The sequence below is a fragment of the Canis aureus genome, chromosome 5 (genome assembly GCF_053574225.1).
Source record: "Canis aureus isolate CA01 chromosome 5, VMU_Caureus_v.1.0, whole genome shotgun sequence".
NCBI classification, from domain to species: domain Eukaryota; kingdom Metazoa; phylum Chordata; class Mammalia; order Carnivora; family Canidae; genus Canis; species Canis aureus.
The window spans coordinates 50,999,703-51,013,148 of NC_135615.1; the positions used below are offsets into that span (position 1 = coordinate 50,999,703).

The following is a 13,446-nucleotide window of genomic DNA, read 5'->3' on the forward strand; positions in this document are numbered from 1 at the left end:
GAATAAAAACTCCATGAAGTCAGACGGTTTTCTCTTTTGTTTATTACTGTACCTCCAGCACCGAGAACAATACAATGAGGCATTGTAAACAAAATACTACTGAGTAAACAAAATAGCCTATATTACTCATGTGCGCATACACCTATAAAATAAATGGATGATTAATGATTTCCGGTGTACAGTCAACACCAAATTACCATGTTTTTTTAGGCTCCTTAATGAAATATTATAAGAGCCGGAACCCACCTTGTTAACAGTATGGTATTATTATTTCTCACAATTCAAAGCAACTTCATGTATTAGAAAAGTAAAACTAAATGATTTTTGAAAGAAATGTAGTTGCTATTCTCCACTGACTTTTTTGTTGTTGTTAAAAAATAACATTTGATAGATACCCTTTGCATTCATTCTCACATTGTAATGACCTCCTGGGAACACGCCAATGCGCTGGTTTTAAAGTGTCCAGAACTTTACAAAATGTATTAGGAGGCTGCAGATATTTCACTACCTCTCTTGAAAAAAATAATTTTAAACCAGTTCATTATTAATTTCCCACTTGAATATAGAAAGTACACTCTTATGTATGCAACCAATATCTTTGGTTGTATGTAAAAAGGCAGGAAGAGCTTTATTCTGTTGGTTGGGTAAAGTTCCCTCCCACAGTGTTTGGTATGCAAGAAGGGTATCAAAACAGACACTTTTCTGTGAGATTTTACTTGCAAATTAAGCTCTGTAGACTGATTTGCTTCCTGGTTCCATCGTGTATTTTTCTTTTCATTAGTTCACACTGTATCCATATTCAACCTATTGTTTAAGAGGCTCTTTTAGAACGCTTAGGAGTATTGTTGAGTTGGGCGTGATGTGCAATATGTTATCATTCTAGAACTTCGGAGTTGCTTATCTCTATTTATTAGGAAACTTGTTTCCCTTTACTGTTCTGTCTACCAATCAGAAAACCGAAAGCCAGCCTTTTCTGTGGCATAGAAAACTTTCATGTGGTTGGCTTTAAAAAAAAAATACAACCCACATGCTCTTTGATTACTTTACAATGAAATCATTGTCTTACTTTCCTTTATTACCTGTAGGCCCAGTGGACAGTTGGAAAACTGAATTGCCCTTTCTGTGGGGCCCGTTTAGGGGGCTTTAATTTTGTCAGCACTCCAAAATGTTCCTGTGGCCAGCTTGCAGCTGTACATCTCTCTAAGAGCTGGACCGATTATCAGCCAACACGAGCAGGCCGACTAATGAGACCATCGCTGAAATACTTGTCACATCCTAGAGTTCAGTCAGGTTGTGACAAGGAAACTCTGCTGACAGGTGGCGCCTCCAGAAACAGAAATCACGGGTTTTTAAATATGGCCCAAAATAATAATGGCCCTGGAAGATTAACAGAAGCACTCTGCCTGGAGGTACGGTCAACATATTTTCAGATGAAGAATGAAAGACTGCTCTTCAAAGCATCAGATCCAAAATACCAGCTTTTTGTTCCTCAGCTTGTGACGGGCAGATGCACTACAAGAGCTTTTCATAGGAAGTCACATAGTTTGGATCTGAACATCAGTGAGAAACTGACTTTATTACCCACTTTTTATAAAATACATAGTAAGACTACTGCCTGTCCCAGGCTAAAGGAAACACAGCCTATTCACCTCTCGGGCTTGCCTGTAGAATCTAGTAAAAATAACTGTTCCTTTCAGATTTCATCCAATTTTGATCCTAGCATGCTGCTGCAAAGATTTTCAGTGGCTCCCCGTGAGACCCAGACACAAAGAGGAGGAGAATTTCAGTGTGGTCTAGAAGCTTCTGCAGGGTACTCTGACCATGCTAGCTCTAACAACCTGACTTTCCTGATGGACCTGCCCTCAGCTGGCAGGAGCGTGCTGGAGGCCCCGGACCAGGAAGAGCACCTCTCTCCACTGGACTTCCTGCGCTCGGGCAGCTTCTCATTGGGTGCCATTAATCAGAGGCTCAGTAAGAGAGAAAGGAGCAAGTTGAAAAATCTGAGAAGGAAGCAACGAAGACATGAAAGATGGCTACAGAAGCAGGTAATTTTTTGAAGAGCTTATTAAACATTCTGTTTTATAAATCTCAGGGTTTGGAGAGAGGAGCTAACTGAATACCTATACTACAAAAACATGGCTTTCATGATCATTAAAATGACATTTCTGTCTGGGTGAACTTAATAATCATCACCTCTCTTATCAGCGGCAAGTCTAAACCGGGCTCTGTGTTCACATTTGTTTAGAGAGTGTCCTTTTGTGAAGTTTTTCTCAATTCTAACATTTTACATGAATATTAATCGCATGATAGGGAGATGAGATTGTCATATACATTTTAAATTTATTCACGGTGGCAGGATTTGCAGTGATTTTCTTTCAGGTTAGGTTGGAACAAAGAAATTTTTCTGATTCATTCTAGTGAGAAATTCATTGACTATCACCTCTTCTAGCTTAAGTGAATATTTTCAAGGAGCATTATGTAATTATGTACTCATATGATCCAGATATGGTGAACTCCACTAATTTGTGAAATTCGTTTTAATAATAATTGACCCTTACTGTAATTTTATAGGAAAGAGTTCTTCTCTATGATTTAAATTCCTGTACCTATAATGATATGTTCAAAAGTGGTTACGTGAAGGTACTGAACAATAAATTGCAGGTGCTCTGGAGACCAATTAAAGCCAATGAATGAGGTGCTCGTGAAAATTTGAAGTTTGAGGACCAGTATATTTCTATGTAAACTAGTTTTGCAAATCGCCTTTGTTACATACTTGTTTATAATAAATAGCAATCCTTATTAATCAGTACGCTGAATATTAACATTGTCTTCAGAGCTTAAATATAGAAAGCTGCAACTTTGCATAATAGTTCATTTTTTAAACAATTAAGTGAACTCATTGCTTATGATCCTAGTCATAGACTGAATAGAATAAAATTACTACATCGAGTGCTTCAATCAGGTTAATTATTTTTCATCGTTTGGTTAGATAGTATAATTATAGGTAATTATTATATTTTTCACTGGATGCTGACAAGAGCATTGTAGTCTGGTTTATTTGCAAGTGATGGTGTAATGTGGCACCAAAGCATATCTTCTAGAATGTAAAGAATGAATATATTTTAGCATCATTATAATATACTTCATGGTTAATTTATCAAAGCTGTAAAATACAATATTTTTATTGAAAATTTGGCTTAAATCCACAGATAAATTGGAGATGATCATACATTAAATGAATATTCAGAAAGACTAATTTAAAAACAATGTGGAGGGCTATAAGATAATTCTCTAACAAATAGAAATTTGAAAAAGTATAAAAATAATACTTGCTCTGTACTCTAAGTATATGCAGAATACATCTTTACAATTTAAAAAATGTGTTTAATTCTTGAACTGGGTACTTCTGAAACCTTCAACTATATTATTATTTTTCAGCATAGGAACACTATTTTATATAGTTTAGAGCTAAGCAAGACCGGTATCTTTTTTTTTTTTTTTTAAAGAAAGTTACTTGTATTCATTCACATGCGTGTGATTTAGGCAATCTGCTGAGCTAACGGATCAGAAAGAAGGAATTCTAGTCAGATCTGTGGCAGGTCAATCAGGGAGTCATATGGCAGGAACCTGGTAGGTTTGGTTGGTTGCACAGGAGATACTGACAAACAAATGCCAAAGAAAATTAGCAAAGAAGATTTAAAAGTCTGTAGCAGCATGGAAATGACACGAGTTAGTGATGTGAGTGCAGACCGCGGTTAAAACCCAAAAGCAGAATTTTTAACAGTTTTGCTAATTCAAGCAAGAAGATAAATCCTGGAAAGATTTAATATTTGAGATCAATTAATGGCTTAGCTCCTCAGCTCATTTCATGTTTAGTTTGTTTATTTAAACATTTTATTTTTTTATTCATGAGAGACGCAGAGAGAGAGAGGCAGAGGGAGAAGCAGGCCTCGTGCAGGGAGCCCAATGGTGGGACTCGATCCTGGGACTCCGGGATCATGTCCTGGGCCAAAGGCAGGTGCTAAACCGCTGAGCCACCCAGGCTTCCCTCATTCCATGTTTAGTAAGGAGTAGTTACCTCCTTAAATATTAATCAAATACATGTTTCACATACCATGCGTTTGAGTAATGACTTCAGTGCAGATCCTGCCCTTTTATATTGTATTTTTTTAAAGATTTATTTATTTATTTTAGAGAGGGAGTGCTCATAGAAGTGGAAGGAGGGGCAGGGGGTGAGGCCGGGGGGAGAGAGAGAGAGAGAGGGAGAGAAGCAGACTACCCACTGATGTAGAGCCCAAAGCAGGGCTCGACCTCAGGACCCAGAGATCATAACCTGAACTGAAGCAAGAGTCCGACACTTAGCCAACTGAGCCACCCAGGTACTCCCTGCCCTTTTTTAAGTAAAGGAAGATAAGCATACAAGAAATAAAGGAAAGGTTACCTCTTATTAATGATAATTTTCTTAAGTTTAAAATAATTAGTTGAAATATCTAGATTTCTGACTTTCATTTGGTATATTTAATAGGTTTTTTGTTTGTTTTTTTTACAAACTAGACACCTTTATATGGCAGGTACTGTGATAGAAAATGTTAATGACACTAGAAAACGTATTTAAATTTTTGAAGCTTAGGGGTATAAATGAGTTTAATATCAAAACAGAAACTACAACGGATTTTCAGTGTTTTATTCAACAGATGTTAATTAAGCTTCTACTCTGGGGAAAGACAGTGCTGAGCAACCCTCTTTTTTTATTCGCCAGAGTCTTATTGGGTTTATGCTTTAGTTTTTGTAATTATTATGCCTTTGTTCTTGGCATATAGCTCTATGACCTAAACACACAGATAGATTCATATAACAACCACCAGGGCGGCGGGGGGAGGATACAGAACACTTCCATCACCCCCCAAATCTCCCTTGTGCCTATAACTGTTCTTTGATTATATCTTCATAATCATATCCTTGTCCTGTCTCTAATCTCCCCAAACCAATGATCTGTTCTCTATTATTTTAGTTTGTCTTTTTGATGATGTTATAAAATAATAATATAATGTTATAAGATTAGACTCATATAGTATGTAGCATCCAGAGACTGGCTTCTTTTATTCAGTACAGTTGCCTGTGAGATTCATCCAAGTTGTTGAATATACTTATGGTTTGTTCTTTTTTGTGACTCAGTAGTATTCTATCGTATTAATAAAGCACTGTTTGTTCATTCACCTTAGGAAAATAGGTGAGTTGTTCCAGGTTTGGGCAATTGTAAATAGAGCTGTTAAAAACATTCGCACACAGGTTATTATGTGGACCTAAATTTTCATTTCTCTAGGGTAAATACTCAGGAGTGAGAATACTGGGCCATATGGTAAATATATACTTAACTGTATAGGAAACTGTCAAATTGTTTTCCAGTTTGGAAAGTGGTTATACCATTTTGTATTCCAAGACACACTATATGAGAATTTCCTTTGCTGTGAATCCTAACACCTGGTATTCTCAGTATTTTTAAAATTGTTATATAAGTAGGTATGTAGACATATCATATTGTGGTTTTAGTTTGCGTTTTCCTGAGGCATTTTCCTAATGATGCTGAACATTTTTCATATGCTTATTTTTCCATTTGTATATGTTGTTTAGTGAAGTGTCTGTTTAAATATTTTGGTCATTTTAAATTTGGCTGCATTCCTTGTGTTTTATGAGAGTTTCTTATATATTTTGGATATGTTTTTCATCACATAGGTGATTTGTAAAGATTTTCTCTGTAGCTTGTCCTTTTATTCTCTTAACAATTCTTCTCCTGTAGAGCAAACATAGTGAGTTTTGATGAAGTCTAATTTCCAATTTTTAAATGGATTTTGCCTTTGGTGTCATACCTAAAGAACTCTTTTGCCTAACTCAAGTTTATAAAGGCTTTTTCCTGTGGTTTCATCTAAAAGTTTTATAAAGTTTTATAAGTTCCACATTAAGAATTATGGTTATTTGGAGTTTATTTATTTTTTTTAACGAAGTATGAAGTTTCAGTTGAGGTTCATTGTTTTACATAGAGATGCTTGATTGTTCTAGCACCATTTGTTGAAAACACTGACCTTTCTTCATTGAAATGCTTTTGCAGCTTTGTCGAAGACCAATTGGCTGTCTATGTGTGGGTCTATTTCTGGACTATCTATTCTCTTCGGTTTATTTTTGTGTCTCTCTCATTGCCAGGAGTCCTTTTTCTTAATTATTGTAGTTTTAATAAGTCATAAAATAGGATTCTGTGATTCTTCCAACTTAATTGTTCTTTTTCAAACTTGTTTTATTTATTATAGTTTCTTTGCCTTTGCATGTAAAATTTAGATCAGCCTGTTTGTATTTACTTAAAAAATCCTGTTGGGATTTTGATTGTAATTATATGAAATCTATAGATCAACTTAGGGAAAACTGAAATTGTTACTATGTTGATTTCCCTAATCCTCAAAAATGGTATGTCTCTCCTTTTGTTTAGGTCTTTGATTTCTTTCATCCATATTTTTGCACTTTCTAGCATTCAGAACCTGTGCATGTTTTGTTAGATTTATACCTTTTTACTTTTTGATGATGTTGTTAATTTTTAAAAAACTGTTTAAAATTGTATATTGCTAGTGTACAGAAACACAATTGCTTTTTGTTTTGACTTTGTATCTTGTCATTTGAAAGTGTAAATCTTTGACATCTTTTGTCAGATTTATCCACAAGTATTCATATTTTATACTGTTGTAAAATCATACTGTTTTCCTAAGTTTCAATTTCCAGTTGTTCATTGATAACATGTAGAAATAAAATTGAGTTAGTATACTGATCTTATAGCTTACAACCTTTCAAATCTTACATAGTAAGAATAATAATTGTTTAAAGATTCCATTGTATTTTCTACTTAGGTGGTATCTGCAGATAAATACAGCATTATTTATTCCTTTCCGATCTGGAATTTCTTTTTCTTTTCTTTATTTTTTTTTTTTTTGTTGTTGTTGTTATCGAAGTAGCTAGAACATCCAGTACAATATTGAGGGGAGATGAGGAGAACAGATATCCTTGTCTTTTTTCTGATATTAGGAAGAAAGCATTCAGTCTCTCACCATTAAGTATGATGCTAGTTATAGGTGTTTTGTAGCTGCCCTTTTCCAGGTTGAGGAAGTTTCCTTATATTCCTAGTTTGTTGAAAGTTTTCTTATGAATGGGTGTTGAATTTTGTCAAATGATTTTTCTTATCAATTGATAAGATTATATGTTTTCAGTGTTAATACTGATTATCAAATACCGAGTCATTCTTTCAGTACCGCAGCAAACACCACTTTATTATGTTGTGTTTTTCTTCCTATATATTACAGGCTACTATTTGCAATACTTTTTTGAGAGTTTTTTCCCAGCCTCTGTACATGAGGGATATTGGCATGAGGTTTTCTGTATTTTTTTCCTGCTTTTGTGTGGTTTTGGTATCAGAATAATGCAGGCCTCTAAAAGGAGTTGGGAAGTCATCTTTCCCCTTTAGTTTTCTGGAAAATGTTTTGAAGAATTCATGTCATTTATTCTTAAATATTTGATCATGAAACTTCCTGGGCCTGAGAATTTCTTTTCTGGGAAGTTTTTTTAACTATATATTCAATTTCTTCAGTAGTTACAGGACAATTTTGTATCTGTTTCATTTTGGGTAAGTTTTGGTAGTTTGTTGTTTTCAATGAATTATCTAAGTTGTTGAAATGATGTTAGTATTGTATGTTAGTATTGTATGTAGTTAGTATTGTTCATAATATTCCTTTAAAATCGTTTTAGTGTCTCTTGGGTCTTCAGTGATATCCCCTTGAAAATCCTTATAACGAATGGCAGTTTGTATCTTCTCTCTCACTCTTTTTTTTTTTTTTTAGCTTTGCTAGAAATTTATCAATTTTTATTGATCTTTTCAAAGAACTAGCCCTGAGTTTCAACTATATTTTCTGTTGTTTGCTACTTTTAAATACTTATCATCTGCTCTTAACCTTTAATATTATCTTTCTTTCATTTTCTTTCCTCTTAGTAAAAATACTTTGTGATAGAAACTTGTTGAGTGGAAATCCTTTTTTCTCATCCAAGCATTCAATGCTGTAAAATTCCCTTTAGTTACTGCATTAGCTACATCCTATGACTTTTACGTTGTACTTTTATTATAATTGAGTTCAAACTATTTTCTAATTTCCTTTGAGACTTTTTTCTTTTGGCCAACCTTGTTTGTCTAAGTGGTTAGTATAATCATGAAAAGATTGAAATACTAGCATTTTGAGGAAATTAATCAAAAATCGCTTTCTGGGGAGAATATTTCTTCCTCTGGATTGAGGGAAAAGGTGTTTCTAGTATAGTTGCATAATATTTTTAGAATCTTTTAAACCAGGGGCAGCCCGGGTGGTTCAGCAGTTTAGCACCGCCTTCAGCCTGGGGTGTGATCCTGGAGACCCGGGATTGAGTCCCAAGTCGGGCTCCCTGCATGGAGCCTGCTTCTCCCTCTGTCTGTGTCTCTGCCTCTCTCTCTCTCTCATGAATAAATAAAATCTTTAAAAACGTCTTTTATAACAGCGTTTTATTCTATTGTGTTTTCATTTTTTAATATTACATCTATTTAATATGCAAATAAATTTAATACAAAGAAAATATCTCTTTAAAGCCCACAGGAAATTATTATGAACAGGGAGTTTACCTCATTCTTCTTTGGAGTGTTATGGATGAGAATATGAAATAATTGACCCAATATCATAGCTTGTAATAAATCATTGAACTATCTACAATGACTATATTATTTTGTTCCCAGTGAATTAAGACTACTTGTATTATTATAAAGGTGTGATTTAGGCACTGGGAAGAATAGAAGCCGATAAATTATATTAAAGACCTGCTTATTTGGATTTATCTAAAAGAAACATATTTTCCACAAAGGCACTAAATTTCATTGTCATGGTTTTGTACATGGTGATCATTTTGAACTTTGTATAGATTTTAAAGGAGTGCATTTAATTTTTTATCACTTGATTAATCATCTTCAAATTATGCACAAATCATATTCCAAATTGATTGTCCCCTTAAAGGAGGAATTTTTGTGTATCTGGACTATAATAGTAATCTACATATTGAACAGATATTCCTCTTTTTCTCTTCCTTCAGCAGAAAATTGATGGTTTATCGAGAGAAAAATGCCTTAGTGATGAAAATCTGACAAAGCTACATGTCACAGATTTTACTGGTTTCATTAAACACAAAAACTTGGTCATGAAATGGTCTTTTAGGAAAGAATATCATGACATTTAGTCATATATGGAGACACAGTGATATTTCTCAGTCTGCTTTGTGTCAGTTTATTTCAGTTCATCACCTTCCTTATATTTTATTGAAATATAATTAGCATACAATGTTATTTTAGTTTCAGGTGTATAATATAACAGTTCAACAATTCTGTACATTGCTCAGTGTTCATCAAGATAAGTACACTTTAAATCTTCTTCACCTGTTTTACCCATCACCCCCCCACCTCCCCTCTGGGCAACCACCAATTTGTTCTTTGTATGTAAGAGTTATTTTTCTGTTTATCTCTTTTTTTTCTTTGTTTATTCATTTATTTTGTTTCTAAAATTCCACATACAAGTAAAATCAATAGTGTTTGCCTTTCTTTGACTGACTTGTTTCACTTAGTATTATAACTTGTATTATACCTTGTCCATCCATGTTGTTGCAAAAGGCAAGATCTCATTGTTTTTTATGACTGAGTAATATTACATTATGTATATATATTATGTGCATATATATACATATACATAAGTATGTATATGTGTATACATGTACATATACATGTACGTATACATACACACCACATTTTCCTTATCCATCTGTTTATGGATAGATGGACACTTGGGTTGCTTTTCTAACTTGGTTCTTGTAAATAATGCTACAGTAAACCTAAGGTTATATACATATTTTCAAATTAATGTTTTTATTTTCTTTGGGCAAATATTCATTTGTGGAATTACAGGATAAAATGCTACTTCTATTTTTGATTTTCTGGGAAACCTCCATACTGTTCTCCCACAGTGGCTGTACCAATATGCATTCCCACCAACAGCCCATAAGGATTCCTTTTTCTACATATTCTCATCAACATTTGTAATTTCGTGTCTTTTTCATTTTAGCCATTCTGACAGGTATGAAGTGATATCTCATTGCATTTTTGATTTGCATTTCCCTAATGATTAATGATATTGGGCATGTTTTTATGTTGCCTCTTGGCCAACTCTTTTCATTTTATTAATGAAATAACATTTAGTGCTTGCTCAGTAAGTTGATTCTTCTGAATAGTTTCTGTGTTCTAGGAAGTCATCATCTAGTGAGATAATAGGATATACATAAGCAGTCAATTTAAGTAGGCATAAAGAAATACCTTAACTTTGTTTTCCTGCTATTTCAGTTGATTTCAAAATATAGATTAATGAATAACTGTGGAGAAAAATTACATTAAATTAATAATTCCCTTACCTTAAGATCTAAATTTTCTTTTTTTAAAAATTTTTTAATTTATTTATGATAGTCACACAGAGAGAGAGAGAGAGAGAGAGAGGCAGAGACATAGGCAGAGGGAGAAGCAGGCTCCATGCACCGGGAGCCCGATGTGGGATTCGATCCTGGGTCTCCAGGATCGCGCGCTGGGCCAAAGGCAGGCGCTAAATCGCTGCACCACCCAGGGATCCCCTAAGATCTAAATTTTCTAATGCTTAGCACAATATTCTGAACACAGTAAGTGATAAAGAATTTTCTTTAATAAAAGCTTTTTATTTTAGAATAGTTTTAGGTTTATATAAAAGTTGTGAAGCTAGTACAGAGATTTCCCATATGCTCACACCTACTTTACCCTATTATTAGTAAGTTATGTTAGTGGGGCGCCTGGGTGAATCAGGTGGTTAAGTGTCCGGTTCTTGGTTTTGGCTCAGGTGATGATCTCAGATCCTGGGATTGAGCCCGAGTCAGGCTTCCTGCTCAGCAGGGAGTTAAGTTGAGAATTCTCTCTCTCTCTCTCTCTCTCTCTGTGCCCTTACCCCTGCTCACACCTACACTTTCTCTCTCTATAAAATAAGTAAATAAATATTTTAAAAGAATAACTTACTATGGTACATTTACAATTAGTGAATCAGTATTGATACATTATTATTAGCTGGTTTATACCTCATTCACAATTTCTTAGGTTTTACCTAAAGTTCTTTTTTCTACTCCAGGATCTCATCCAGGGTACCACATTACATTACAATTAGTAATTATGTCTCATTAGACTCCTCTTGCCTTTAACAGTTTCTCAGACTTGCCCTGTTTTTGATGACCTTGACAGTTTTGAGGAATGCTGATTAGCAATTTTGTAAAATGTCCTTCAACTACAATTGCCTGATAGTTTTCTCACGATTAAACTGGGATTATAAATTGTGTCCTGGGTCCCCAAGACCACCCCCACATTCGATGATTCACTAAGAGAACTCCTAGGACTCACCCTATAGTCATACTCACATCTATGTTTTATTACAGTATAAGGATATAAACCAACATCAGCAAAAGGAAAAGATGCATAGGGCAAATTCTGGAAGAAACCATATGCAAACTTCTATGGTCCTCTCCTCATTGAGTTACATAGAATGAACTTACTTCTTCCATCAACAAGTTGTGACAACACATTCAATGTTATATACCAGGAAAGCTTATTATAGACTCAATGCCTACAGTTTTTACTGGAGGGTCCCCTAGGCCCACAAACATAGTATGTGATCTAGATCCCAGTGTCCATGCTGTTAACCATGATACCATGACCTCTCAGGAGGGATTTTCCTCATGTTTTATCATTCTTAGATGATTAAGAAAACATTATCACATACCTTTATTTTTCTTTCCTCCTTTTCTGCATTTAATGTTCATTGGGTAGGTCACTCTTGGTCAATAACTGCTAAATATTGAGGATACAGCACTGAATGAAATATGATTCCTCCACTCAGGGACCTTTGAGTGAAGCAGAGACACATAGGAACATCAGTAATCTTTTTTATTAGGCGTTTGCAGGAATGTCATATCCTGGTGAATTTTGGCCAACCACTTATTTAATCTAGCATTGTTTTGGCCAAGACATTGAGATGCACCAGAGAATCCCAGAGTGGTCACAAAGAAGCCAGGGTGATTGGAAAAAGGTAGGAAGTTTGTGCAGAAGTGGGAAGATTGGTGACAGAAAAGAGAAGAGAAATAATAAGCTGAGGAAGAATTACGAAGGAGTGGTCAGAAACATATGTTTGGTTTTGAAGATGCCACGTAGCTGCTGAGTAGTTTTAGGCTAGGTGTGGGGTAGGAGCTCCTTAAGTGGTTGCACACACAGTACATGAATTGAACAAATAAATGAAATAGCCAATGCCTCAGGCACAGAAGTGATTTAAGGGTCCTGGCTAACATTGGTTCCTTAACCCTGGCCGCAGGTTGGAATCCTCTGAGGAACTTCTCAAACTGCTATTGCCCGGCCTCTATCAGCTTATACTTCAGTTGGTCTGGACTGGGCATCACCACCTGTGTTTGTGTTTTTTTTTTTTTAAATTTAATATATATATACATAGAATATATCTTCTCAAGCGATCCCATCTACCGAGAGTTGAGAACTGTTGAAAAGAAGGGAAATCGACAAAAGGCGATTAAAAGTAGGTCAGAAATACAGAGGAAAGGCGGCTGCCTAGAAGCAGGCCAAGAAGGGATTAGATAAGAACCCTACTGGAAAAGACAGGCTATTTTGATCTTCTCTTCTAACACCTAATATCACCCCTGGCACGTAGAAAAAAACAGTACAAATACATCTGTCCGAGTAACATTTGGTATATTCACGTAGCTTTTCTTAGTCTGGTATTAAGAGGATGAGAGTTTTGACTAAGCAAGCTGGAGGGAGGGGATGGAATGGAGAGTGTGCAGTGGTGACAGTGATGGTAAGAGCAGTTGGAAGTTTATGCTAGGTGCAGGACACTGTTTTTCTTGGATCACCTATTCCCCATGAGCTCTTAGCTTGCTAGAGCAGGAGGGAACTGGGGGAAGGAAGATCTTGGACAGGACAGGGGAGCATGGAGACAGTGACTCCTTCACACACTGAAGAAGCAGCAGATGTAGGAGAGTGGCAATGATGTGTGCTGTCCTTTCCCAAATTTTGTAAAAGCCTGATTTGTTTGGGGAAGGGAAAAAAAAAAAAAAAAAAAAAAAAAAAAAAAAAAAACAGAATCACCAGTAAGCTATTCCCAGAGTGACACTTAGAGAAAATTGGAGCTTAACACGTAGGACTGAGCTTAGTGCTAGGTGTGTTGGATGAACAGGACTAGACTGTGCTTTCAGCTCTTGGGGCCTTGTGTGCTCTGGGAAGACTGCCCGGTTTTCATTCTAAAACTCCACATTTGGCTTCATTGACCACATTAACCACTGTGT

At 35.4% G+C, this 13,446-nt stretch overlaps 1 protein-coding gene across 1 annotated transcript in view; it reads left to right on the forward strand.

The window, feature by feature from the left end:
* RNF180 (ring finger protein 180) overlaps positions 1–13,446 on the forward strand; it is a 184,298-nt gene that overhangs the window by 55,075 nt on the left and 115,777 nt on the right. The window contains exon 4 of the mRNA XM_077897978.1: positions 1,086–2,045. Within this exon, the coding sequence (XP_077754104.1) occupies positions 1,086–2,045 (960 nt within the window). The remainder of the gene's footprint in view (positions 1–1,085; positions 2,046–13,446) is intronic.